We start from the raw sequence: 27,932 nt of genomic DNA, 5'->3' as shown, positions 1-27,932 counted from the left end.
GGTCTTAAAGTTATTCCTGAAACATTTGGCGTAATGGTTTACTGGTCTGCTATGCTCATGAGAGCGTTGTCAAATCTGGCATTTTCAAAAACAAAAGTGTGAATGGAGGAGAATTTAAAGAAGTGCGTGGATGGAAATATTTTTGAAAACGCTGTTCATGTAGACACAAGCAGTTCTAAAATGTTTCAAATGTATTTTTGAAAACGCTGCTTGTGGGGACAGACATATTTTCAAAAATGCAGCTCGTGTGTGTGGAGATATTTTCAAAAACGCAGCTCATACGGACAACCACGTGACTTGAATACAGTTTATGTGTAGAGACACGTTCTCTATAACGCTGTTCGTATCGATGGGGATATTTTCTAAAAATGCCGCTTGTGTGAATGGAAATTTGTTGGAAGGGTTAAAAAAAATTATTTTAAAAAAAAGTCATGTGTGTATTCCTCGCTTACCATCCAGGTCTCCATCTTCGCCTGGAGCCTCTCCCCCTCTTTCACAGACACACACACACACGAGTATTTCCAAATGTGGGACACCCTGGCAGTGCCTGGAAATCACTGGATGGATCATGCAGAGCTGCGACTCAAGTTCCAGTTCCGAGGGCCTCAGGCTTTTCAGTAAATATGCTCAGGCTTCATGTTACGACCGACACCTTACAAAACGCATACACTCCACATTTTCCACATAAAAAGCAAAGCAACTTAAAGACTTGAATAACAATCAATCAATCAAGTACTGATTGATATCACACGCCACCACTCACAGGTCATGCGCTGATATCAAGTGCTCCGCATGCTGAATATCGCGAGTTACTGGTCATATAGAACATGTCCGTTTATAACACACTGCTTGGACTTTTTTTTTTTTTCCCCTTCCTTCAGGACTGGCCCTAAAATCCTGAGTCCTTCAGGCATAGCAGAGCAAACAGGAAGGCTCCAGAGTACAATGACAGAAGCAAACACGTGTGTGTGTGTGTGTGTGTGTGTGTGTGTGTGTGTGTGTGTGTGTGTGTGTGTGTGTGTGTGTAGCTGGACCACACCTGGATGCCGCTGTATGGGTCACAGAAAGGCTCCGAGATGGAGATAACGTAGAAAAAGGACAAACAAAAGGAGACTTCACCTTCCTGGAGCGGGCGTGACCTCACAGCCTCCTGCATGTGTGGGCTGCGTTTCTCACAATTTAGGATCATTGGCAAAGTTTATCTCTGAACAATAGGTACTGGTGTTAAGCAGAACACTGAGGAAAAAAAATTAAACCATGATTTCTAAACATGTCACAAGAAAAAGAAAAGGATTTTTTGTTTTGCAGATCAGCACACGGCAATCAAGTGACTTATCCATGTCAGAACAGTAAACAGCCATAAAATGCAGCGGCGTCAGCTGTCTGGTAGAATGAGCGGCTCATAAAAACGCTGCATCTGCGTACCTGACCTCACCTGCACCTGGATTACGGTGACCACAGCGAACCTGCCAGTCATGATCCAAGCTTTAAAATCATCTCTTATTAGATTAAAATCATTCTGAGGACATGAGCACAAACACCAGTACTGATCAAGTCACATTTAAGCGTTTAAAAATATTGTCCGTTTTACTTTTTGAAGCCAAAAACGAAGACATTATCAACTTGGCGATTAAAAACAAACAAACAACAACAACAAAAAAAAAAACGCACTTAAATCAAAATAGTAAAGCTGAATGTAGCACACAAATCTCCAAGTGACTTGATTCAATATTCAACATAAATATTCAAGAATTTAGTTTACTATATGATTAGAGTTCAGCTAAAACTTTGGCATTAATCATCTCTATAATAAGTCTAATTTTTTTTTTAAATTCATCCAGAACTTCTAATTATCTACAATGGTGTGTGTAATATAAGGACTGTGTCATGCTGTTATAGGAAAACAATCAACAGGGTATGTGATGAAGTGAAGGTTTGTTGATTTTCCCATAAGAGCATGTCCTTAGAGTGTTTTATTCCATTTATTCCTCTTTACACAGCAGGAAGGTGCTTAATAATAAACAATATTAATAACATGCTTTTTAATCTGTTTGTTATATTTAATGTCTGCAAAATGAAGTTGTTCTCGCTGATGTTACAGCAGCACTCATTCCCTCAGCAGCCTCTATTGGCCCTTTTCCACTACCCTTTTTCAGCTCACTTCAGCCCGACACGGCTCGCGTTTCGACTACCTCAGAACAGCACGACTCAGCTCGCTTCAGCCCTGCTCAGCCCCCAAAACTCGCACGGTTTTGGAGTAGGGCTGAAGCGAGCCAAACCGAGCCGAGTGGGGCTAGGGGCGTGAGGAGACACTCCCCTGTGCACTGATTGGTGAGGAGGAGTGTCCTCACATGCCCACACACGCCCCGCGAGCACGCTGGGATCTGTAAACACCGTAAACCCGGAAGAAGAAGAATTACGAGAATTTCTGAAGCCTTATGCGCCTCGCCTCATCTATACGCTCTTGCCAGTATCTGTTGGCGTTGTCGGTGACAACAAGCCACAGCACCAAAACCAGCAACACTAACGACTCCATGTTTATTGTTTACTATCCGGGTCGTGAGACTACCGCTTAAAAGATCACTGATGTCACTGTTTGCGCCGCCTAACGACATCACGTGACGTCCACCCACTTTCGCTAACTCCACCCAATGTGTCCACCCACTTCCAGCCAGCACGGTTCAGCGCGGTTGTAGTCGAAATGCAACCCCAACAGCCCCACTCAGCTCGACTCAGCCCAACTCAGCACGGCACGGCTCAGCCCAACTCAGCCGCATTGGTAGTGGAAAAGCGGCATATTTCTCTCGCTCTCCAAACCTTTTTGTACTGAAGATGACATTAAACTTTGTTACAGCTTCACCTTGGACACTGGAGACTCTTTCCATAAATGTTAAACTTATATTTAAAAAAAAAACAAACAAAAAAAACCCCGCTACCAGCTTACAAACCTCATCAGCATCTCTATCTAAACGAGCTTCAAGTATAGAAACAATTACGTATCAGTAGGAGTGCACGAATATAAACCTGACAACAGAAAAACAAATCAACGCTTTCCGACCAATCAGAACACAGACCTCAGAGCTGTGGTGTAATCTGAGCCACGTGGCAATGCACAGCTTAATAGGAAATGTGTCAGAGTCTATTAATCATGCTGTGTTAGGTATTATATGAATGGCATGAGAGAGAGAGAGAGAGAGAGAGAGAGAGAGAGAGAGAGAGAAATGTGAACCAGATTGGAGCATTTCTAACAAGCACCTCAAAAATTTCCCCAGATACCTGCGTTCTCTGGAGGATAAAAACCATCAAGAACCCTGTGAACAGTTAGCGGTGTGGAAGGGGGAAGGAGGAGGATGAATGAAACATTAATTCAGATGGTTACGCAAGAGGAGAAAGAACAAGACAAGCAGTGAGAGAGAGAGAGAGAGAGAGAGAGAGAGAGAGAGAGAGAAAGAAAAATGGAAGGCAATGGGGGGGGGGGGGGGGGGGTTTGGCGTTTACAGCCTGCTTTATAAATTGGGAGTTCAACGCTAATATAAAACAGTCCTAACACACACACACACACACACACACGGGGGGGGGGAATCACCATCAGCCTCGGGACAGTTTCCAAATCAACTCTGTCTTTAGTGTTTTATTTAAACCCCAGTGTTCTTTACCAACATGTTCCCCAAAAAAATAATCAAGGTCACTCAGCCTTCAGAAAAGTGTACACCAATAAATAAAGTAGTTCTCGATTTTCAAGTCAGTGATATGTTTGGTTTCCTCTGCATGTTTGCGCATTAGTCAGTGAAATGAAGTGGTCAAGGAAAGTCATGTCTCCAAAAAACTGCTATTTATACAGCAAAGCCACGAAGACACCTTGAAGCACGAAGCATTCAGAAATCCGCAAACATGAGATACAGGTTCCATTAAAAGCTGAGATGGAGTGAAGGATATTCGGGGGGGGGGGGGGGGGGGGGGGGGGGGGAAAGGCCCAAAGCCAAGGTCTTGGTATTGTATGCATGTTTAAGGCTGTGTGTGTTGGAAAGAAATGATCATGCTCTTACCCATCATCTTGGATTAAAAGTTTAGAAAAAAAGTGTGGAACAGAAAGCCATGAAGATTGTCGATTTCTCTCTCTCTCTCACAGACACACACAAACGTTCTATTCAAACACGTACAAACAGAATCAACTTTACAGTCAGTGCTGGTACAAAATTCAGTGCAAATCGACTCTTGTGCATCACAGGACTGTGCAAACACTAAGGATAAAAAGGAATAAATACTACACACACACAAAAAAAGGATAAACCATTTCTGTAGATCAGATCGTCATCTAAACAGAAAGAAGCAGGAGACCAAGTATTTATGTGGTGAGAGGTAAAGACTTAACACGTCAAAAAAGTGAGTCTCGATGTCAATCATCAAGTAGACAGACACACACACACACACACACACACGAGACAGAGGTCTAAGTAATCCCACTCAGGCCTGTGACCCGTGGCCTTGACCTTTCACCCTTCACCCACCAGGAGGAAAAAAAAATAAAATAGCAAATGAGTGACATATAATCAGAAGTGTGTGTAGGAGTGAGATGGAGCTGTGTGTGTGTAGGTAAGTCAGAGGTGTGGGCAAACAAATGCGATTAAATGACAGAGAGACTTTGACCCTGAATTAGTCTCACAGAGTGAGTATTCAGCGCCAGGGCTAAGAGGCTAAATGCAACACACACACACAGGAGAGAGAGAGATTGAGAGAGAGAGAGAGAGAGAGAGAGAGAGAGATGGAAAGAGATTGATAGGAAAAGGAGAAAGGGACACAAAAGAGCAGAGAGAGTGAAATGGAGGCAGAAAGAGAGAGACAGATTGGATGCTAACAGGAGTTTAAGAGAGAGTTTTATGAAGCTGAAGCTCGTATGCATAATACCAGTCATCCTGTTCACGGAAAATCCATAAAGTAGCAAATATACAACTCACCCACCTGCTGAGCTCTCTCTCTCTCTCTCTCTCTCTCTCTCTCTCTCACACTTACTGGAAAGCTATTAGACTCTAAGACAGACCATTACTTGATTAACATCTCAGTCAACACAGCCTATTTTTGAAGCTAATGATAAAGTATTGGCACTCTTGACCTTTGCCACATGATAAACCATGTCGTTCTCAATGGGAGCCTGGTGAAGCAGACAGGTAGCAGCGCCACCGCCGCCACCACTACACACACTTAACACTGTGCACTGATATGCTGCTACATGGTACATTGCTCAACACGTGTGCAATGACAAGTGCGTATGTGGTGCTCAAGTCCCCAGCTTCAGCAACAGTACAAGTGTGTGTGTGTGTGTGTGTGTGTGTCTGTCTCTCTCTCTCAGCTGCTGCTCTGAGGCCTTTGTCCTGCCACACATTACAGTCTGAGACACTCAAAGAGCCCTTTCAGCGCCAGATTTCCTCCTGCCAACACACACACACACACACACACACACACACACACACACACACAATTTTCTACTCTCTACAGCCCAAACTCACTCTCTCTCTCACACACACACACCATGTTTTAAAGAACACCACACCTTCAGTTCTGTTCTAAAGATCATCCAAATCAAACTGAAGAGTCACGTGCGTGCCGGTTTGTGATGACAGCTGGCGTAACACAGAAGCTCAACGTGCCAGAGACATCAGGACCTATTACACAGGTCATTGGTGACAAGTGTGTGTATGTATGCGGTGCGCGCGCGTGTGTGTGTGAGAGAGAGTTCTGTAGTACTAGTTTACAGCAGATCCATCACACAGAGTGTGCAACTAAATTTCAGTGTCCAGTCATATGATTGGATGCGCAACTCCGTCTCTAATCCGATTGGACATCTCAGGTTGTGCAGAGGTGACACGGAGGATGATGTAAGGTTAAACAGAGGTTAGTTTGATGCTTTCTTCCTCGCAACACAGACAACAACGGAACAAAACAGCTGCGTTCAGGACAGGAACTACTGATGGTGCAGATGCTCTCTCTGCTGTTAGTAATAATAATAATAATAATAATAATAATAATACAAATATTTAAAGTCAATTACATCTGGAACTGCATGGACAGGACAGAGTGCGTAGAATGAAAAAGGACCGCGAGTGATTGAGAAGGGAATAAATTAAAAGAAAGAGAAAAAGAATGGACCAATATCTTGAATTCTTCCTTAAAAGGTGCCGTTAACTATGGTCATGTCTTCACAAAGTACAAAAAGTACAGAATATGACCAATTTAGCTTTAGTAATTTTAGCATCACGAACATCTCTCTCCCTCAAAGTGTTTAATATCACAGAACCCGAGTAGCTCTTCATGTCCGGGTGTGTAAACAGGCTAATCCCAGTGTTTCAGTGGGGGGGGGGGGGGTCAGCTTGCTTGTTTGAACATCCAAACTTTTTAAAGGGCTGATGACACGAACATGACTCTATGCAATTTCTTAAATAAACTATACAACACAGCAAACATGTTAGATTTCTGTTATAATTACGTGAAAAGAAGCTGTTGTTACATGAATATCCAACTTTTAATTGCACAGTGCAAGAAAACTGGGTCCGTGGCTCGCGGCCATGCTGTGACGTCAGCGGGAGAACACGCTGCGGTTCACTGGCTGTTCTACTCAATGGAAATGGCGCATGAAAACACCGGTGAACTCTCTAGTGCTAGCTCTTCCTCTTCTGGGAGTCTAGAATTGTGTTGATCTCTTCCGAATAGAATCTATGATAGTCTACCCTCTTTACCCTTTGCCTCTCGTTGCTAGGCGGCAGTTACATGAAAGCCGCAAGCTTTCACAAGCAAATACATGACTGATATCATGCCGACTTTATGATTACATTTATGATTATCATGTAGAATCTATAGCTCTACGTACCTTCATCTTATGTCGTTTCACAACACATGTTCTGACAGGAGGACTGTCTTTGGATCCGGCATAGCTACTAGTAGAACCCCTCCGGAATACTGGCAGTGTTGCCAGATTGGGAGGTTTCCCACCCAGTTGGGCGGTTTCAAGTGCATTTTGGTAGGTTTTGAACATATTTTGGGCTGGAAAACGTCAGCAGTATCTGTTGCCAGATACTGCTGACGCTTTCCAGCCCAAAATATGTTCAAAACCCACCAAAATGCACTTGAAACCACCCAACTGGGTGGGAAACCTCCCAATCTGGCAACACTGTGTAGGCACTGCTGATGGTAGTAACACACGTTTGTGCTGAACTGAACACCCAAGAGATTCTTTTAAGCTGGGAAGGGTGTCAAAACAATCCAAATCGAAGTGTTCAGAGCACAGGACGGATGTTGGTGAGGGCTCCCACTTGTCACGAGTGCGCCTGACTTGCTTCACCCACTTCGCATGCAGCTCGGGATCTCTGGGAAACTTGAATAAACTTACCCCATCCTTGTGGGTTTTGGAGCAAAAGCCGGCAACACAACGCGAAGGCATAATAACTAATATTATATATATATATATATATATATATATATATATATAAAAAATAATGTATAATAATGTATAATAATGTATAATAAAAATACTAATAATGATAAACTGAACACCTGTCGCATCAACAACAAACTGGTAAGTTAGGAGGAAGGTTCTTTCGCTGACGTCATATAGCTCCTCCTCCTCCGTCTCCTGGGTGCTGCAGCCCCGTCAAATTTGCCCAAAATAGCCGCGTTTTTATCATAACTTGTAAAATAGGCGCCTTCGTGAATTAATATATGGATCGGGAATTACTTTTTATGTTATAAAACATCGCCAAAGATGTCAAAAACGTGTCATCAGCACTTTAAATGTTCACAGAAACTAACATCTGAACTGTTCAGTAGCACTGCTAGCGAACAGCTAGCTAAGAGCGTGGCATGGACGATCCTATACACTGCTGCTTGTTGATTTACTGCATGTAGTGAAGTGTGTTAGTGCGGTACAAGCGAAAAGAAATCCTCTCAACACAATAACTCGAGGACCTGTGTGAGGAAATAAGCAAACACCTCAGCTTGCGTTTAGCTCTCACACACCCTGCTCTGATCTCTAAAATGCCTTGTACGAGGGAATTCTATCTCCTTCACACACGCTGGATGAAGCTCCAGCAGTCGGCAGATTGTCAGACAAGTGCAGCGGCGCTTTAAATCTGCACGCCGCTAGAGTAGTGTGTGCATAATGCTCGTCCTTGTTTCTTGTATGCATGCCAGTGGTTAGGACTGCAAACCGCTTGCTCTGGGTAATCATCCGTGTGGTTCTGCTGTTCTTTTAAACGCGCACACACAGACTCCATGACCATGTCCATGCGTCTCACGGGCTGCTATCGGTGACTTTCTCGCTGTTATCAGCTTCGGGCCCCTTCTTTCTATCTGCCATTTCGCAGCACCTAAAAGCAGCTTCCTATCAAAGCTAAATCCCCTTCACTCACTCTCACTCTCGTTCGCACGCACGCGCACACACACTCTGCTAAGCTTTAACTGAAACCATCTGGTTGGAATACCAGACTGATGAAGCTCTGTTTAGGAGGTGCACCCCTCCCCTTCCCTCCCTCTTGCCCATTCGGAACAATCTGGTTTTATTAGCCTGGAGTCTAGCACTTAGTGCCCTGGTTTTTAAGAGCCTAAATGCCTCTACATGTGAAATAAAACCCTGGACTCTGAGCGAGGGGCCACACGTCACCCCCTGAGGCCCTTGCTGCAGCTGAGGTGGAGACGTTTTTGGGGGACGAGGAGAATGGGGTGGGGCGGGGGAAACACAGTGTGTGCTATCAATCAGGCCTGAGAGGTCTTATCAGCCCTGGAGAGGTGGAGATGGATCTCCCCCCTGGCCCTCCTGCTCTCTGGGGGGCAAACTTGGGCGTCTGGGGCTGACGGGCGCTGATACGAGAGCGGAGGTGGACACATGATCCGTGCCAAAACACACACAAACACCCCTATAGGCTTGTATAGGACACGCATGTTGAGACAGTTGGTGCCCGTATCAAGTATACGTTAAGAATGTAGATGCACTTCCAGCGCTCGTTATTTTGGATGATGTGGGCAGCTGCGAGATGCCAAATTTTTTCCCATTTCGCATCATGAGAAACAACATGAACACACTTTACAAACTTAGGCATACCCCCCAGTCCATATCCCTCAACAGTTCTACGCACAACAATCCTCGAGCACTCGCAAGAGTTTGCGAATGGCATCACCACTGCGAAATTAGCTTCTGTGCCCCAGACTCCAGGAAGCCCTCAGGCTCTAATTGTTGAACTAACACTGATTCTAGCCAACTTCTACTAATTACACAGGGGCTCAGCTAACACTGGAATTGCTCTGCAGTGTTAAACGGTGCGCTGGGTAAGAGCAGTAACTATACATACCCTTAAACAGCAATCAGGGTAAATGTGAATGGGGGGGGGGGGGGGGGGAGGAGATGGGACACAACGATGGAATTCGCTTACAGTAGCAAGTTTGGCCATTACGTTCAGGGGGCAAAACAAACAAACAAAAACTAACTCAGAAACGCAAACATACACAAATGGTCATGAGAGACTCATATCCTCCCAAAAGAGCAGTCCCAAAAGCAAGCAGAGTTTCTATCGCCAACCAAAACACACGCATCTGATTAATAAATTGATGAGCAAATAAATTTATACACATACCCTTCCTCAGAAACTTCAAAGGATGTGACAGGGTGATGAGAGTCATCGTTGGAGAGAGAGAGAGAGAGAGAGAGAGAGAGAGAGAGAGCGCGCGCGAGAGAGGCCGAATCCCTCCTGAAGGGCCATACTCTTGAAAAGCTGCACTGTACTATAAACAGAATATCTAATGGCAGAGAGGGAACGGAGAGATAAAGAAGGCTGCAGTGTTTTCTGGGGCAAAACTAAACAGGAATGTAGAAAAATACCTCCAGTATCTCCCCCCCCATGCACTTTGGAGAGAGAGAGAGAGAGAGAGAGAGAGAGAGAGAGAATGAAACACTCTTTCAGTTGTGGGCAACATGATACACTGATGTACAGGTGTGTTTGGAGCAAAACCCGGAAGCAGATTGGGAAATGGCTGTATATTTGATCCGTCAGTGCTCAAATTTGGTACCAAGCATCACTGACATCCACAAAGCAAGAGCGCTGAAGGAACAGTAGAACGACTTGGGGATTTCGCCCTCCCTCCCACTGTGCTGGGTTAAGACGGTGCTGCAGACTAAACACGGCGCCCAACGTTTCCACTGAGTCGCGTTTGTTTGCGAGCGTGGGCGCCAGCACACTAAAGCTGCAGTTACACACATTTACACGATTGTGAAATGTCCACTTGTTGAGAGGACGAAGGGACAGAGATAAACTGAGGGGACTGCCGAAACTTAAACTCATCCCTTCCGATGTGAATAAACGTTGCATTTGTCTGAAGGAATACTGGAGCATGAAGGAGGAAATCTTAACCATGACGCTGCTGACTCTCAAAGCTGATTGGCCAAAAGGTGTCGATTCAAATCGCAGCCTTGTTGTTGTTTTGAAGCACTCGTCGTAATATGCGAGTGCTTCTATAGTAACAACTGACACAAGGACGCTCCATAAAAATGTGTATAAGTGAAGATTGGGAAGGAGTCTCCAGTGTCAGTGCTACACAACAGTAAGCACGTTTTCAGAAATTGTTTATAAGTAAGTGACGACAGGAAATAAGATGTAGTTTGAGGAAAACTGAACGCAGCAATAAAAAGTACAACTTGTTTTTTTAAATTGTAATCGCTAGCACATAGATGTGGTGTAGGAGGAAAAAAAAATACTGAGATGTGCCATTTTAGGAAAATGATCAGGGACAGCATGTAGCAATGTCTCCGCTTCATTACACCACCACATGGTTGATTATTTTCCTATAATGGCACAATCAGATGTGTTTAATTCCTTACTACTTAGACTAGCACATTGCTAGTTATTCACCAAACGTAAATAAGTCTTGGTTAATGGACTACTTTCGGATTTTTCCTCTCACACGCTTGCATAAATTGGACTTCTGTAAACACACAACACATGCGCCATGTCTTACTCTCCAAGCCAAATCTTTTCTTTTCTTTCTTTCATATAAAAGAAATACACATCTCTCTATACCTTCTTACAATCTCATTATAAGGGTAAAGCTGACAATATAAAAGTTAAGCCTGTATGAATAAAAGACTGAGGATGGTGAATGAGTGAGTAACCGGGCGGGTCTTAGAATGCTGCATCGCTTCCACTTCTTAAATCCCAACTCTTTATAAAAATAAAAATAAAAAATCATGAAAATAAATAAATAAATTCCATTATGATGACAAGCTTGGAAAAAAAAAAAACCCAAAAGTCTTCATTTACGAGCTTTCTTTTTTGATTCCACACATTGGTGAAAAGTGATTAATTAATTAATTGATTTGGAAATGTTAGCTAGTCAAACAAACTGGAACGATTCACAGAAAAAGTTTAACCTGAATCAGTCCAGCACTATAGCTTAAAAAAGGACGAATAACTCGTCCACCAAGACGTAATCAAGAGACGAGTTAAAAATCGCACTGCCGTATTTGACATCCTTTATATTTGTGATCCTTTATATTTGTGCTTACGAAAGGTTGTATCGCAGTCATATCTGCACACCTGCGTGCACGCACAAACACCTTCGTGCTCTTTAAAAGCATCTCAATGAGGCACTCTGAAGCGACTCGTGGGCTGAAGAGAGGAGAGGTTACTGGAGAATAATGGCCTTTTTCTTTTAACGCCTCAATATTTACATTCCTGTTCAAACTCCCACAGGTATTCCAAACTCTGATATACCGCAGCCTTTCAGATTTTTTTTTCCTCCTTCTCTCTTATTTCATATGCTGCTCAAGTCTTAAAACATCTCTCCAAGCTAGACTGTTAAACCAAAAAAAGAAAAAAAAAAGATTTTGATAGGGTAAAAACGAGAAGTTCTTCATAAGTTTAATCTTCAAAACACCAACATGCATGCAGAAACTATGAGTCTCTTAATCTCTTTAAAAAATTTTTGGAAAAATAAATAAAATCTACATTTAATCACAATTACAATACTAAAGATACGGGTCTGTCTCAGAAACTGCTCTCTCATTTGGGACATTATGGTCAAAAACTAAATTTTCTAATTTTGCTTTTTTTTTTTGCATTTACCTAACACTCAATGTTTCTTTTGTCATGTTTAATAAGAATAAAGATAGCATCTTGCTTTATCTGGCCTCCACTGTGAAAAATGTTTTTGATTACAATTCAAATGCTTTTGCAAAATTGATTTCCATATAAAATAACTACATCATGAAGAATTAAAGCCCCTCCTTCACAGATGAGTGAAAATATTGAATAAATTTCCTCTTTTTGATTGCTTGGGTTAAAAATGCCAAGTTATGATGACTGAATTGATTATTCACTTAAATATGAATAATATGATACATTTCGGGTATTTGATATGGCGAAATAGGACACAATGGAAAAATCAAAAACACACCGGAAAGATGAGAATAACGGCGGTGGTAAAAGAACAGCGACTGTACCGGCTGAAGGTCGCGCGGGTCTCTGCTGCGGCGCGCGAGCAACGGGACATCACTACCGCACCGGACGGAGCGCGAGGCGGGGGCGGGGCAAAATGACCGGCCGTAGATTCTATCAAAAGTTCGATCTAAATTGACCATGGCTGCAAAATACTGGCCAAAAATACACAAAATCACTACGAAATATGAAAGTAAGATGAAAAAGAAACATTCTGTTGCCTTATACTGCAAGACTAAAACAAAATAAAACTGTCAAAACTCACCTTTTCAGTGATAACGTCCGAACAGATCACTCGCGTAACAAAGACCGCAAATGGAAGCACGATCAACTTCTAACTGTTGGAGTGGAAAATTCCATTCTACACATGCAAATTGTTAATGTGTGTCCTTCCCCGCACACAAATTACACGCTACAGTAAAAAATAGACCACAACTCATTTTATAGCTCAGAAATTCATACAAGACCAGCTACCACTGTAACATATTCTGCAAAAAACATTCTATACCTAACTTTTAGCTTTCATTTTAAAAAACAAAATCGCAGATTTATAACTAAATTTTTATATGGCGTAGTGATTTTAAAGTTCCTACTTTTGGTGAGGTCGTGACCTTGACCCTGAGGCTTTCCGTTTAGATCAAAAAACACACGATCGTATTGGTTTTGGGTATGCAGAAAATAGAGTTACAACAGTGATCAAATATTTTGCATGATGTTTTATTATGGTTATGATTATTCTGTGAGCGCACCAATCCTTAGGTGTATAAAGTTACAACTTAAAATACGATTAGTGATAACTGTAGACTTTTCAGTGGACTACAACCTTTTTAAGGGAATGTGATGTAGTCAACCATTTATCATGTCCCAGATCAAGCCGCTATTTTTCCACAAATTTGCAGATTTTTTGCCAAATTCTGAATAGAGAGTGTTCACATCAAAGATTTAGTTTTATCTGTATTATTTCTTTCATTTTATTTCAAATTAAAACCAACATCACCATTCAAAACCGTATAGTTTATTGACTGAGTATATTTAGTGGGGCACCCCCACAGGACCCAGTTTCCGAGACAGACCCATATACTCTCACCGGCCACTTTAATAGGAACTTGTTCTTGATTCTAAGATCCCTGTTCTTAGCTGCAGGATTGGAACCCAATGTGTTCTTCTGCTGTTGCATGCGGAGATGCTTTTCTGCTCACCACAGTTGTAAAGAGTGATTCTGAGTTACTATATCCTTCCTGGCCAAAAAGCTTGAACCACCTTGAATCTGTCCATTTTCCTCTGACCTCTCTTATCAACAAGGCGTTTGTTTTTTCCATCCACAGAACTGTCGCTTACTCACTCGATGTTTGTTTTTCGCACCATTCTGTGTAAACTCTAGAGACTGTTGTGTGTGAAAACCCCAGGAGCTCAGTAGTTTCCAAAATACTCAAACCAAATACTCATCTGGCACCAACACCCATGCCAGAGTGAAAGAAAGTCACACTCTGAGATCACAGTTTTTCCCCTTTTGATGTTTGAACATTGTGAACACTAAGTAAACCAAAGCTCTTGATTTGTATCTGCATGATTTGATGCATTGTGCTGCTATCAAGGAACTGCATCAAACAGCAGGTGTATGGGAATGGATGTTGCTAATAAAGTGGCTGGTTGCTTCTCAAATGAGATATCGTGAACTAAAATACCATGTTGAATGTGCCATGTAAACAGTAATGCTGGATTTTTTCCAAGTTCATTCCACACGTTTTTCTCTGTGAGTGAGTAAGTGACATCGCATAACAGTAAATTTGGAGCTCAGACATAACATGGCAGGTAAACTGTCTTCCGCCGTCACTGGCAGCATGTTGGTTGAATCCATTACATCCTCCAAGCCCCTTCCCTTCTTTTCCATAGTATAATCTGAAACACAAATCAGGATCTCTCAGTGTGTCCACAATACACACTTGTATACCCTCATGTTTGTTTCAGGTATGGTTGCTGAGATTTGTGCTGCTTATAAATGCACCCAAAAAGCCAAGCTGCCCTCAGACTCGACGTAAAAATAAATAAATAAATAAAAATCTGCCTGTCAACCATCACAAATCTCGACCTGACATCTCAGAATGATCTGTGAGAACAGCAGGAGCACTTACTTGCATTCCAGACAAGGAACAGAAGAAGCACGGACTAAACTCTTATCCTCCTGGCAAACAGGATGCGTATTCGTGCGTTTGTTTCAAAACTCGGCACTTTGCATTGTGGGGGGGAGGGGATAATTGAGATGCGGACAGACGCAGGGCCTCCTCCAGTTTGTTTGGAAAGGTCCTGGTGGGATTTTGACAGCTGCGTCTGCGAGGGCCCTGGCTTAAGACTGGTGTGTAAATATGTAAAGAATGCGGCCACTCGAGCGGCTGAGTCACAGCTCAGACAGAAAAGGTGCTCACTGACAGGCTAAGCTCGTCTACCTCGCAAACAGGAGGTCCGCATCCTTCTGGCCTGCACCTTGGGCTAAATCTGATAAGTTCACACACAAAAGGTCTTGGCACTAAATCAATCAATCTGATTATCTGACTACTTAATGAAAATGCAACGGCTCGAGCACGGCAAACGAACACAAAAACAAAACAAAAAAATGTGAGGCATGTCTGTGTGTGTGTAATGTTAAAAAGACTTGGTAATCTTTCTAATTGGTAAAAAAGAAACAAACAAATGCTTGCCTTCCTGACCTGAAATGACTCTGCCGTATTGCATGATTGAATTTCACAAACATGTCTAACAGCTATGCAAAACAGCGCGGAGATAAAACCTATAAAACCCTTTTGGAAAAAAGTAAAGATAAACTTCATTTCGAGTACGCAAATGCACGCGGTATTAGTGGAGTATGGGAACAGAGGACGGAGAGAAGGAGGAGGGTGCAGGGAGAACAGAGAAGTAGTTCTGAGAGAGATTACCAAAAAAAAAAAAAAAAAAGCCTTGTAGATGCTAAGAAACAAAAGAGGATATCTGCAAAGGTATGCACCTAGCGCGTAAGAAGAGGCCATTACGCTAATGAGGGCCTACGGAGCGGTGCAATGAAGCCATCAAGCACCTCCTCTGAATAACAATGCTGGCCTAACGCCTTGGTAATTGAATAGAGAGGACTGAGAGAGGGAGGGAGAGAGGGGAGTTAAGAAAAAAAAGACAGGAGAAGGAGTTTGGCGAAGAGAAGAAGAAGCGGGGCGGGTGTTGTGCTACTTTTCAGTCACAAGCTTGGCTGCTTCCAATCAAAATGCATTTGGGATTCAGGGGAAGGAGAGGGATTTGTGGGTTTGGAATAAATAGTGGTGTAACCCAGAGATTTAGAAGAAATGGTTTGCAGTTTACGTTTAAAAAAAGAAAGAAAGAATGAACGCTTCACTTTTGCAGAGGCCTAAACTTTTCTTTGCCCCCTCACATGAATGCCCGCTGAGTTCTTTTGCGAGGGACACTGAAAGAAGCCAGTGCACGAGCTAAAAAAGGGCTGGTCAACTTTCCCAGAACACGACGCTAAACTCAAACAAATGAGGCATCTGAGGTTTCACAAACATCCAGAACCTGACGCCTTGCACAAGACAAAAACAGCCAAACACACACACGGAGAGAGAGAGAACGTTGGCACCAAAAAAAAAAAATCTGGAGCTTGGCCTTTTTCCCCCAGTTGGCCACCATTTCAGCACAACAAATCTCGCAAACCTAAAGGATTGAATATAATAGATGTCGTGGGCGGAGCCAACATCAATAATTGTGTCACGGTATGTATACGGCTATAGATGACACCATGCGCAAAGTTGCCATTTTTAAATCCCACTTCACGAGATAACAGACGCCAACTTGAACCCCAGGTTTCTGGACACGTCCGCGTTTCTGGCTGCGTTGTGGAACTTCACCTTTCTGTCTCGCACATTCCTCCAATTTTATTTTTGTTTGAGAAAAACAAGCAAACTCGGGACACTTGATTGCTGGCAAACGTCAGGCAGCACTGAATCCAAGTGCACTCGGGATGGTGTTAGCGCCATCCCCCAAGCATTTCACACACAAACACGAGGATGAGAGCCAAGCAAAAGACACACCGAGACAAAGACTGGCACCAGCATAGCAAGGACCGTGACGGCGTCCTGTCACTAAATCACTCCGGATACAAAACATGAAGTCATAACTCACTCTCACTCTCTCTCACACACACACACACACAATCCTGCGAATACCACAGGCACCAAGTAAATAAGTTAGGTGTTGGTTTTTTTGGCTTGCTTGCATCTTCATAAGCACGTTAATCAGAATAAGCCTTACTCGGACTGGATTAGTTTTACACGTGGAGGCAGAGTGATCTAATTATTAGTCGAGTATCTCTGGGATTTTAGTCATGTCAGTATTTTTTTTAACCAATTTGCGCAAGCATGTGTCTGGATTATGTTTAGGCCATATTTTACCTGCTGTAAAGAAATAACCTGAGGATATACATACTGTATCCCGTCTGAGCAGACATATCAATAAAGATTGAGCTATACATCGCATGGGAAATGAGGCTTGGCGCTTTTGCTTCAGTATAACGACACTTACGGTTTTCTATCATCTCGAAAACTAAAACCAACCTTTGAAAACACAACAAAAGTACAGATGTTTAAAAGGACATAGAGAAAGGACACTCCCAGAGGGTGTAGGTATATTGCATGAGTTTGTACCACATGTACGGTTTACATATGTTATGATCATGTGACCTACTAATGATCAATTTGTTCAACCATAACAAACATGCGCCTGTTAAAGCTCAAAGCAATCACTTTGTATTAACACACACACGCACGCCTGGGAGCTTGAGATGATCTCTAAAGTGCATAATAAAAAGGTGTGCATGCAGGAGTCAGAAAAAGCAACATTGATATGGGTGAATATGTTGTGCCGCATGGTAAAAACCCCATACTCGGCGCTCACAGCTGCACGTCTGTCTATATATATATATTCCATATGAAGTTCAGACAAGAGTCCTAAACTTCAGAGGAGTGCTGGGAGAACACAGTAACACGGGCCATTAGAAATGTGTGCTGCGGGCTCATTAAAAGTGCACAGTGATGACATGGCTGGGGTTGAACAGTGCACGCGTGTGTGAAAGAGAGACAGAGAGGGGAGTACTTACAGTCCTGGCAGTAGGAGACAGAGCCCCGTTGGGTAAATAGGGGCTGGCCAGATCCGGGAGCATGAGGAACGGGTAACCAGGGTAGTGTGGGCTCTTAAACAATCCTCCTCCATCTTGTTGTCTCCTCAGCGCTTTGGAAGAGGGGAAATGAAGAAAGACAGAGGGGAAGAATTAGAGCCAAATGGCGGATGGGGGAAAAAAAATGTTAACAGAAAATAACTGCAATCTTACCTTCGTTAAAACACTCACGGGCTTTTTCATAACTTTCAGCGTCGGGACGAGGTTGAGGTCGTCTCTCTGTCGGCTGGAAGAGATATAGCAGACACTTCCATCACATCTATACGTTAAAAAGTAAAACGTCCCGAATGAAATCCGTACTAGCTTAAACAACACAAGGAGCGGTTGTGGGTCACCATGGCAACGTAGGACTTTGCGCACTAAGCAGTACGTCAGATTCGTACGCATGACCATAACTCGCAGATAGGGATTTTTTTCCCCCTCTCTTATTTATTCTACGTTTTAATTTCCTGAACTCTTGGACTAACCTCCGAATCTGACGAGCTGCTGTTGTTCTCTGACTCGTTCACCAGCGACGACTTCACGTCATCCAGGTCCCTGTCGGCGGACACGCTCTCGGCCGTTTTCTCCTCCTGCTCGCCCTCGTCCTTAAACGAGATCATCTCGTCGTTCGCCCCGAGCTCGTCTCCTCCGCCTCCGTTCAGCTGCGGCATGTTGGCTCTCTCTCTCTCTCTCTCTGTGTGTGTGTGTGTGTGTGCGCGCTAAAATCCAAACAAAGCGTGCGGTTTCAGGAACTGTAGCTTACTGTATTAAAAACAACAACAAAGTGTTCGTGAGCTCAGTTCTCGCCGAACATTGAGGGGGAAAAAAACCCACTCAAAACCAGAACACTATTTCAGTAGTAATCCTCAGAAGCGAAATCCAGCTTGTCCGTTGTGAAATCCAGCTCATTGGAAAAACTTAAAAAAAAAAAAAAAAACACCTCAGGAAAGGGAGGAAAAAAAAGAAGTGTTGCAAGAGTCGAGTAAAACTTCTTGGCTGTGAATGATGGAAGAGTCGGAGTCGAGTGAGTCGAATGAGTGATTCTTCGGAGCTTCGTTCTTCTTGAGAGAACAAAAGCGCCACAAAAACAAGTCCACGAAACTTCGAAAGCGCTTTTAATCCGCTTCCTACAATCCAAACTCGACTCTCAAGGGCAACAAGTCGACACTTTCTCAGCCCTTTTTCTTCTCCTCCTTCACCTCACTCACTCACTCGGCTTCCACACACAAGGAACCTGTGGAGATTAGCTTAGCCACACTCTCACACACAAAAAGTTTCAACGGTCACGTCGCGCGCTCTCTTTCGCGAGACTACTTTTTAAACCCCAAAAAATGTGCGCGAGCGACGGAAAAATGGCTTCTTTAAACAAAACAGAAAAAAAATATATATATATATCTATATCTCGCCAGTTTGTTTTAATCCTTTCTGCAGGCACGACGCGGTGTCTCGGCTGCGCTTAAAAACAAAAAGCCGTAAAGAAAGAAAAGAAGCCTTTATTTATTTATTTGTTTGTTTATTTCCCTGTGAGGCAGAAGGCTGATCTGTCCGCTCGCGTGCGCGCTGAGCCGCTGCTGGTCGGGCAGTGCGCGCGCGGAGCGCAGTGCGTTTAGAAACGCGGAGCACAGAGGAGGAGCCGGGCGCTGAAAAACGACACGAGCGTTCGATTCGGGCGGGAAGGAATCAATGCGAGAGTCGTTTGAATTGAATCGATTCGCGCACGCTCCCAACTCAGTTCCATAACTGATTATTTTGGGTCGATTCTTTAAGACATTTAAAAAAAAAAAAAAAAATCAGAGTTGAAGTACAATTTTACATTATTATTATTTGAAGTTTTCTGCGTTGATCTGTTCACGAGCTGTATAAATGTCGTGAATCATTATTAAGAAAAGAAAAGTGGATAAAGTATAATAAATGACACTAAAATAAATAAAAAAATAATAAAGCGTTTAGTTTCAATCGTACAAAAATATTATATATATTAAGTTCTTGTTTTCTCAAAACACCTCACAGGATGCTAATTGCTAATCTAGTTGCCTAGCAATACTGTTCTCTCGCCTTAATGCTAGCTAAATGCTAATTTATAAACTTCTCAGTCATACAAAAAGGTTGTTATTTAGACAAAGCGACTTATTAAATGATAAAATACTAAATGTTTGACTGTCAAAAGTGTATATAAAGTACAAAATTATTATTATTTTTATATAGTTTTCTGCGAGCATTGATCTGTTCACGAGCTGTATAAATGTAGTGAATCATTATTAAGAAAAAAAGGTGAATAATAATAATAATAATAATGCGTTTAGTTTCAATCGTACAAAATATTATATTAAGTTCTTGTTTTCTCAAAACACCTCACAGGATGCTAATTGCTAATCTAGTTGCCTAGCAATACTGTTCTCTCGCCTTAATGCTAGCTAAATGCTAATTTATAAACTCCTCAGTCATACAAAAAGATTGTTATTTAGACAAAGCGACTTATTAAATGATAGAATACTAAATGTTTGGCTGTCAAAAGTGTATATAAAGTACAAAATTATTATTATTTTTATATAGTTTTCTGCGAGCATTGATCTATTCACGAGCTGTATAAATGTAGTGAATCATTATTAAGAAAAAAAGGTGAATAATAATAATAATTATTATAATAAAGCGTTTAGTTTCAATCGTACAAAATATTATATATATTAAGTTCTTGTTTTCTCAAAACACCTCACAGGATGCTAATTGCTAATCTAGTTGCCTAGCAATACTGTTCTCTCGCCTTAATGCTAGCTAAATGCTAATTTATAAACTTCTCAGTCATACAAAAAGGTTGTTATTTAGACAAAGCAACTTATTAAATGATAAAAGACTAAATGTTTGGCTGTCAAAAGTGTATATAAAGTACAAAATTATTATTATTTTTATATAGTTTTCTGCGAGCATTGATCTGTTCACGAGCTGTATAAATGTAGTGAATCATTATTAAGAAAAAAAGGTGAATAATAATAATAATTATTATAATAAAGCGTTTAGTTTCAATCGTACAAAATATTATATATATTAAGTTCTTGTTTTCTCAAAACACCTCACAGGATGCTAATTGCTAATCTAGTTGCCTAGCAATACTGTTCTCTCGCCTTAATGCTAGCTAAATGCTAATTTATAAACTTCTCAGTCATACAAAAAGGTTGTTATTTAGACAAAGCGACTTATTAAATGATAAAAGACTAAATGTTTGGCTGTCAAAAGTGTATATAAAGTACAAAATTATTATTATTTTTATATAGTTTTCTGCGAGCATTGATCTGTTCACGAGCTGTATAAATGTAGTGAATCATTATTAAGAAAAAAAGGTGAATAATAATAATAATTATTATAATAAAGCGTTTAGTTTCAATCGTACAAAATATTATATATATTAAGTTCTTGTTTTCTCAAAACACCTCACAGGATGCTAATTGCTAATCTAGTTGCCTAGCAATACTGTTCTCTCGCCTTAATGCTAGCTAAATGCTAATTTATAAACTTCTCAGTCATACAAAAAGGTTGTTATTTAGACAAAGCGACTTATTAAATGATAAAAGACTAAATGTTTGGCTGTCAAAAGTGTATATAAAGTACAAAATTATTATTATTTTTATATAGTTTTCTGCGAGCATTGATCTGTTCACGAGCTGTATAAATGTAGTGAATCATTATTAAGAAAAAAAGGTGAATAATAATAATAATTATAATAAAGCGTTTAGTTTCAATCGTACAAAATATTATATATATTAAGTTCTTGTTTTCTCAAAACACCTCACAGGATGCTAATTGCTAATCTAATTGCCTAGCAATACTGTTCTCTCGCCTTAATGCTAGCTAAATGCTAATTTATAAACTCCTCAATCATACAAAAAGGTTGTTATTTAGACAAAGCGACTTATTAAATGATAAAATACTAAATGTTTGGCTGTCAAAAGTGTATATAAAGTACAAAATTAAAAAATTATTATTTTCTTTTTTTATATAGTTTTCTGCGAGCATTGATCTGTTCACGAGCTGTATAAATGTAGTGAATCATTATTAAGAAAAAAAGGTGAATAATAATAATAATAATAATAATGCGTTTAGTTTCAATCGTACAAAATATTATATTAAGTTCTTGTTTTCTCAAAACACCTCACAGGATGCTAATTGCTAATCTAGTTGCCTAGCAATACTGTTCTCTCGCCTTAATGCTAGCTAAATGCTAATTTATAAACTTCTCAGTCATACAAAAAGGTTGTTATTTAGACAAAGCGACTTATTAAATAATAAAAGACTAAATGTTTGGCTGTCAAAAGTGTATATAAAGTACAAAATTATTATTATTTTCTTTTTTTATATAGTTTTCTGCGAGCATTGATCTGTTCACGAGCTGTATAAATGTAGTGAATCATTATTAAGAAAAAAAGGTGAATAATAATAAAGGGTTTAGTTTCAATCATATAAAATCTTATATTAAGTTTTTGTTTTCTAAAAACACCTCACAGGATGCTAATTGCTAATCTAGTTAGTTGCCGAGCAACGCTATTTGTTCTCTGAACTTTATGCGAGCTAAATGCTAATTTATAAACTCCTCAGTCATACAAAAAGGTTGTTATTTAGACAAAGCGACTTATTACATAATAAAAAGAGTGAATGTTTCGGGGTTAAAAGTATATATACACAAATAATTTTGTCAGTCAATACTTCTGAACGCTGATGAATCAAATGAATCATAATTCATTTAATCGATTCAGTGAAGTGACTCGTAACGACTCAGGAGGGAGATGAGCTTCTTCAAGGAGCAGCTTGTTCAAGGGGGCGTCTTTAAATAAGCTCCCTGGCATCAGCCTACATCTGTGTTTTTCCAAAAAAAAAAAAAAATTTTTTTTTTTGCTCCTTTAGTCCCACCGTGCATTGCATATTTTAGTGATTTCCGTCTCCAAAACGTTTTTTTTAACGTCATGGAGGGTTTGCTAATTAGGTGATGAGTTAGATGAAGAGTGTTAGAGCAGAAAATGTGCAGTGCATTTGGGGAGAAGGATCATGATGGGGAAATACTGACCTACTTTATGGATATTTGTGGATATTTATGAATCATTATTATCCTGAGTTGTTTATCATTGGGCCAGTTCATGCTTTTCAAATGTTTGTGACCTGAGTATTACTGCTTTTTTCCAAAAACACTGCTTCACACTGAACCCTTTTGCATGCAGATGTCCAGTGTTCATGCTGCTAGATGACCTCGAACACGGTTAATACTCAGATCATGTATTAAAAATGCCAAAAACAGATTTGTTCAAGTTTGTAGTTTGGTTAAATGTCTATCAAAATTCAGAACAGTACATGTTAAATTTCAAAATGGCGTCTTGTTCCTGTAGAGGAGGTTATGATGTCAGAAATGTGATGCACCACATGACACTTTGACATCTTACTGTTCTACACTACAAGAAATGCAGAAAAAGAGTGCTAAACTACAATATTTTTTTTTCGCGGTCCAAATCCTGTGCTCTGATTGGCTGGCGAGCGGGTCCGTATCCTACGGTACGGACCCCGGTTACGGACCTCTGGCGACTCGCTCGTTCACAACAACAACAAACATAGTAGCGTTTTTTTGTCAACATTTATCTTTTTTTTTATAAGATTTATTTATAAGATTATCAAAAATCTTAAACATTTTTGCCAGCATTTCTCAGGAGAATAGCATTAATTTTACATTATGGATAGCAATAATGACAGTCTTCACAGCGAAAGCGAGTTTTACTACCCTGAGGAAGAAGAAATAAAAGAAAACATTTCAGGAGAAAGCTAAAAACCTCTAACTTGCTAACGTCAAGCAAAAACATGGCTGAATCCTGAATGACTCAATTTTGTATAAATAGGGGACTACATAGGTGGCAAAATGTAGTTTTTTTCCTGCCATGGAAGTGCACTTGTATACCGAGGAGGAAGCAATTTGCATTATAGCCGTGAATGAGGATTCAAAATGGCGGCTCGGCTCGGCTTTCCCTTTCGGGCGCTCTCGTTTTCTGTTAGAATTTGGTAAAGAAAAAAATAAATATATTATTTACCAGCTTAAGGTCGGTCCGTATGGTGAAATACCGTGACCTCGGCCTTGAATACTGACCTCGGCCCAGAGGGCCTCGCTCAGTACTTTCAAGACCTCGGTCACGGTATTTCACCATACGGACCTCCCAGCTGGTAAATAACATGTTTGGGTCATACCATCAAGCATCCAGCTTTTGTACCTTTAAAATATACAATATCTTTTAACCGAGTCGTACCTTTATAGCTTTACTCTAATAAAATAACCAAAACCCAAATATGTACTGTATTATAAACCTTTCTTAAAAAGGTACACAAGATAAGAAGTGTACTAAGAGTGCAACAAATAAATAGTCAAGTGCATATTTGAGACAAAGCTTAAAGAGATTAAGAGCTTTTTTTTTTTTTTACTTTTCCTCTCTTTAAAAATCGTTTTCCTTTCATGGTCCACTGGCTCTGGTGGAGATTGATGATGTCATCGCTTTCCCAGACGGTTTGCTTCACGTGTCGTGTAGGCCCCTCTCCATCACCGCTACACATCACAAAAGAACAACTAGGGCATGACCATCAATGGAGAAGCCACACACACACACACACACACACACACACACACACACACACACACACACACACTACCCTGTTCCTCCTTCTTCTTCTCCTTTTTTTTTTATACGACTTTGACTAATTGAATAGGAGTAGGGGCCCATGGTGATCTTTTTTTTTTTTAATCACACAGGATTATGTCCTCTGCTAATAAGACCCAGGTCTAAAAGTCCTGCATCTCATTTGTAGTTTACAGCGAAGGTTCGAGGCTTCCTCCTCCTTCTCCTGTCTATAAGGGTGTGATAATAGCATGCTGTATAAGTCCATAATGACATGGTGCTGCTGTAATTGCAGGTCCCTGCTGTGTGTGTGTGTGTGTGTGTGTGTGTGTGTGTGTTGTCCAGTAGTAAGGTGGTGCTATAGTGAGTATAAGACAGGTCTATTAGTCACGGCTTTACTCATACCGGAGTGACGGAATCCTCTCAGAGCAGCGCGATCTTTAAACCTCCCACCAAGAAGCATCCGACGGGCCACACACAAACACACACACACACACACACACACACACTCAAAGTTGATTCACAGAAAACAAAAATGATTAGTATTTTGAAGAATTTTTAAAGGTAAAAGTTTTACTGATTTGAAGGTCACTTCTGTATTAAATAATATTCAAAATGGCTGAAAATGGGGTGCCAATATTTACACCTTGAGCGCTGAGTTTAGATAATAATGTAGGATATTACAGTGAAATTGCAGTGTGTGCTGTTAGCAAATAATCACTGATGCGACGCAAACAAGTTAAGAATTGATTACTTTCCTCTAACAGCATGCCCCGAGGTGTTTTATTCCACTTATGCCACAGCAACAATTATTCATTTTTATACATTTATAGCGACATTTAATGTAGCTGTTCCTAATGTATACTGATAACATTATAGCAGCTATAAACAGTCAATCCCTCATCAGCCTCTTCTCTCTCTCTCCCTAAAAAAACCCCCAAACCCAAAACCACAACACAGCTTGTCATGTTACAGAAAAACAGTGTAAAAGTGTAAACCCTGTCTCTGGCCTTCCTGAAGATATCGGAAAAACTTAAAAGTTTCCTCTGACACTGGAGACTCCTTCCTTTTATGTTAAACAAACATTTCCTTACAGAAAACCTGAGCTGTTACTATAGAAATGAGCGGTGTGTTCAGATATACCTCTGATTCGCAGCTGCACTTAGCGTCAGATCCGTCCGACCTTCCAACCAACCAATCAGAATCCAGAATTCCTCAGCGATGTGGCGTAACCAGAACCAGACTGAGCAACTTATATGGATTTATTTGAATTTATCAATGAAATCGAGAGTAGATTAGCGAATACAGATTAGCTGGAGCCTAGTTAATGTTAAAAATTGCTGTAAACAAAAACTCAGAGGAAAAAGGAATTAAAATGTAAGATTAGGATTTACTTCTTCCTAATCCTTTCTGAACATTATTACGTTACTGCCTTGTGGCTACGCTATTCTGTTTGTTTATGACGATGTTTTGATTATTGTATTTTTTATTTTTTATTTTTTTTAATTTTTAAATCCTTCTTCTTTACTGTTCGGAATCAATCAATCAATCAAAGTTTAATATTTCTGGTTACAAAGGGTGCAGTATCAAAAGTATCAAGAGTACAAGTTCTGTACTTTTAGTCAATATTTTGTACATTTAAAGCGAGACGGCCTTTCTCATCTCATCTCATTATCTCTAGCCGCTTTATCCTTCTACAGGGTCGCAGGCAAGCTGGAGCCTATCCCAGCTGACTACGGGCGAAAGGCGGGGTACACCCTGGACAAGTCGCCAGGTCATCACAGGGCTGACACATAGACACAGACAACCATTCACACTCACATTCACACCTACGGTCAATTTAGAGTCACCAGTTAACCTAACCTGCATGTCTTTGGACTGTGGGGGAAACCGAAGCACCCGGAGGAAACCCACGCGGACACGGGGAGAACATGCAAACTCCGCACAGAAAGGCCCTCGCCGGCCCCGGGGCTCGAACCCAGGACCTTCTTGCTGTGAGGCGACAGCGCTAACCACTACACCACCGTGCCGCCCCGAGGCGGCCTTTCGATTTCATAAAATCGGTGAAATTTAGTTCGCTCTGAAATGTGGTGATTGTGATATATGTTTATTTCTGTAATATCTCACAAAATATCAGGCCATTCTGTGGCTGGGAAGTTATTTAATTTGAGGGGATTAAAGCAAATAATGTGCATGAAATCGCTCGCTTCGCGCAGTCAAGCAGACAGAGGAAGTCCGTGTGTGTGTGTGTGTGTGTGTGTGTGTGTGTGTGTGTGTGTGCGCATGTGCAGGTTTACCTTTGAGCGTGCACTCACAGTTCCATCATTCTGTCGCTAAACGAACAGCTGATCACACCGAGGTGCTCGCTGAGCGCCGATATTTATTAGTTTGGTCCTGCGTTTCCTTTCCTTCGTATATAACATAACGTTTCTTCTCGCTTTCTTTCCGTTACTGTAGTCGGTCTTTCACGTTTCATTCGCACACTCACGTCCTCCATTTTTCTCTCCTGTTTCAAATTTGTATCCCGCAATGCCTTGCGCGAACAGGGAAAGCCCACCACGTGATGTGATGTATGACGTAGTATCTTGTATTGGGTCATGGTGAAGCAGGAAAAAATAGTAGAGAATTTAAGGCCACGTGGAGATAAATTCATTAATTATTCTATTAAAAAAATTGGAAGTCTGTGATTCGAATTCAGTAGCTTTCGGTCACTAAACAAAAATAATTGGGTGTCGGGGAAAATTCTTTTTATGACCTACAGTTGAAAAATCTGAAAGGCAGTCAAGTTTTAAGATGAGCATGTGCGTGTGTGTACTTTTTAGGTTACGTTTACAAGTGTGCAGCTTCAAGATCAAAAATATTCATAAATCCGTTCTGACTCAGTCACATACTGCATTTGTGCTGTTTAATGTCCACAGACGCTCGTATTTCTTAGCGTTATTTGCATCTCGTGTGCTCAAGGCTATGTCTGTGGAACAGAAGCCGTAATCTCCTCGGCTTTGTCCCAGACTAATGTGGTAGATCGGAGTCCAAACCGGGCCCGCCCTAAAGAAACACGCAACAACGCAGCTCAAGTTTAGAGTTACCATCTTACAAATTAGCTCCTGAGTGTGTGTGCATGTGTGTGTGTGTGTGAGAGAGAGAGAGAGTGTGTGTGTGAGAGAGTGTATTCTCTCCCACTGGTGAGTGCTGCCAGGAGGACATGTCTGAGCACCTCTGATGAAGTGTTTGTTTGAGGTGATTACTCTGTATGGGTCATTAGCTCTTCGAGGAGCTCACGGCTCTCGGCTCAGATCCGGGGGATTCGCTGCAGCTATGGCGGGTTTTTGCGAGTCAGGTTTGTGTGTCAAAGGTACACGTCCTGTTTCCTAAACAAGGAGCAAGCACAGCTTTATCTCTAATAACATTTGCTCCAGTTTTGTGTTTCCTTTTGATTTGTTTTTCTTTTTTCTTTTTTGGCTTGTCTTGGACTTCATTTCCTGAACACCTCCATTCTCTTCGTCTCAGTGTCTTTTGTCTTTTATTTCATGTGTCACACATCGCTAACGCATTTTCATTTCAGGCCTTAAAATAAAAAAATTTAAAAATCACCCAAAATATCCTGAGGTTGAGTGCGCCTTTAGTTTTTCACGC

At 41.1% G+C, this 27,932-nt stretch overlaps 1 protein-coding gene across 1 annotated transcript in view; it reads right to left on the bottom strand.

The window, feature by feature from the left end:
* The window catches only part of tcf7l1b (transcription factor 7 like 1b), a 49,922-nt gene extending 30,646 nt beyond the window's left edge, over positions 1–19,276 (bottom strand). Inside the window, exons 1-3 of the mRNA XM_060931193.1 lie at positions 18,150–19,276; positions 17,836–17,908; positions 17,605–17,735 (exon numbers count right to left, since the gene is read on the bottom strand). Coding sequence (XP_060787176.1) covers positions 17,605–17,735; positions 17,836–17,908; positions 18,150–18,335 — 390 coding nt within the window. The 5' untranslated portion in view covers positions 18,336–19,276. The remainder of the gene's footprint in view (positions 1–17,604; positions 17,736–17,835; positions 17,909–18,149) is intronic.
* Between the last annotated feature and the right edge of the window lie 8,656 nt (positions 19,277–27,932).

Source organism: Neoarius graeffei, chromosome 10, assembly GCF_027579695.1.
Source record: "Neoarius graeffei isolate fNeoGra1 chromosome 10, fNeoGra1.pri, whole genome shotgun sequence".
In the NCBI taxonomy this organism is placed as follows: Eukaryota; Metazoa; Chordata; class Actinopteri; order Siluriformes; family Ariidae; genus Neoarius; species Neoarius graeffei.
The sequence above is the reverse complement of the archived record's forward strand: the minus strand, read 5'-3'. Positions and strand labels throughout refer to the sequence as shown.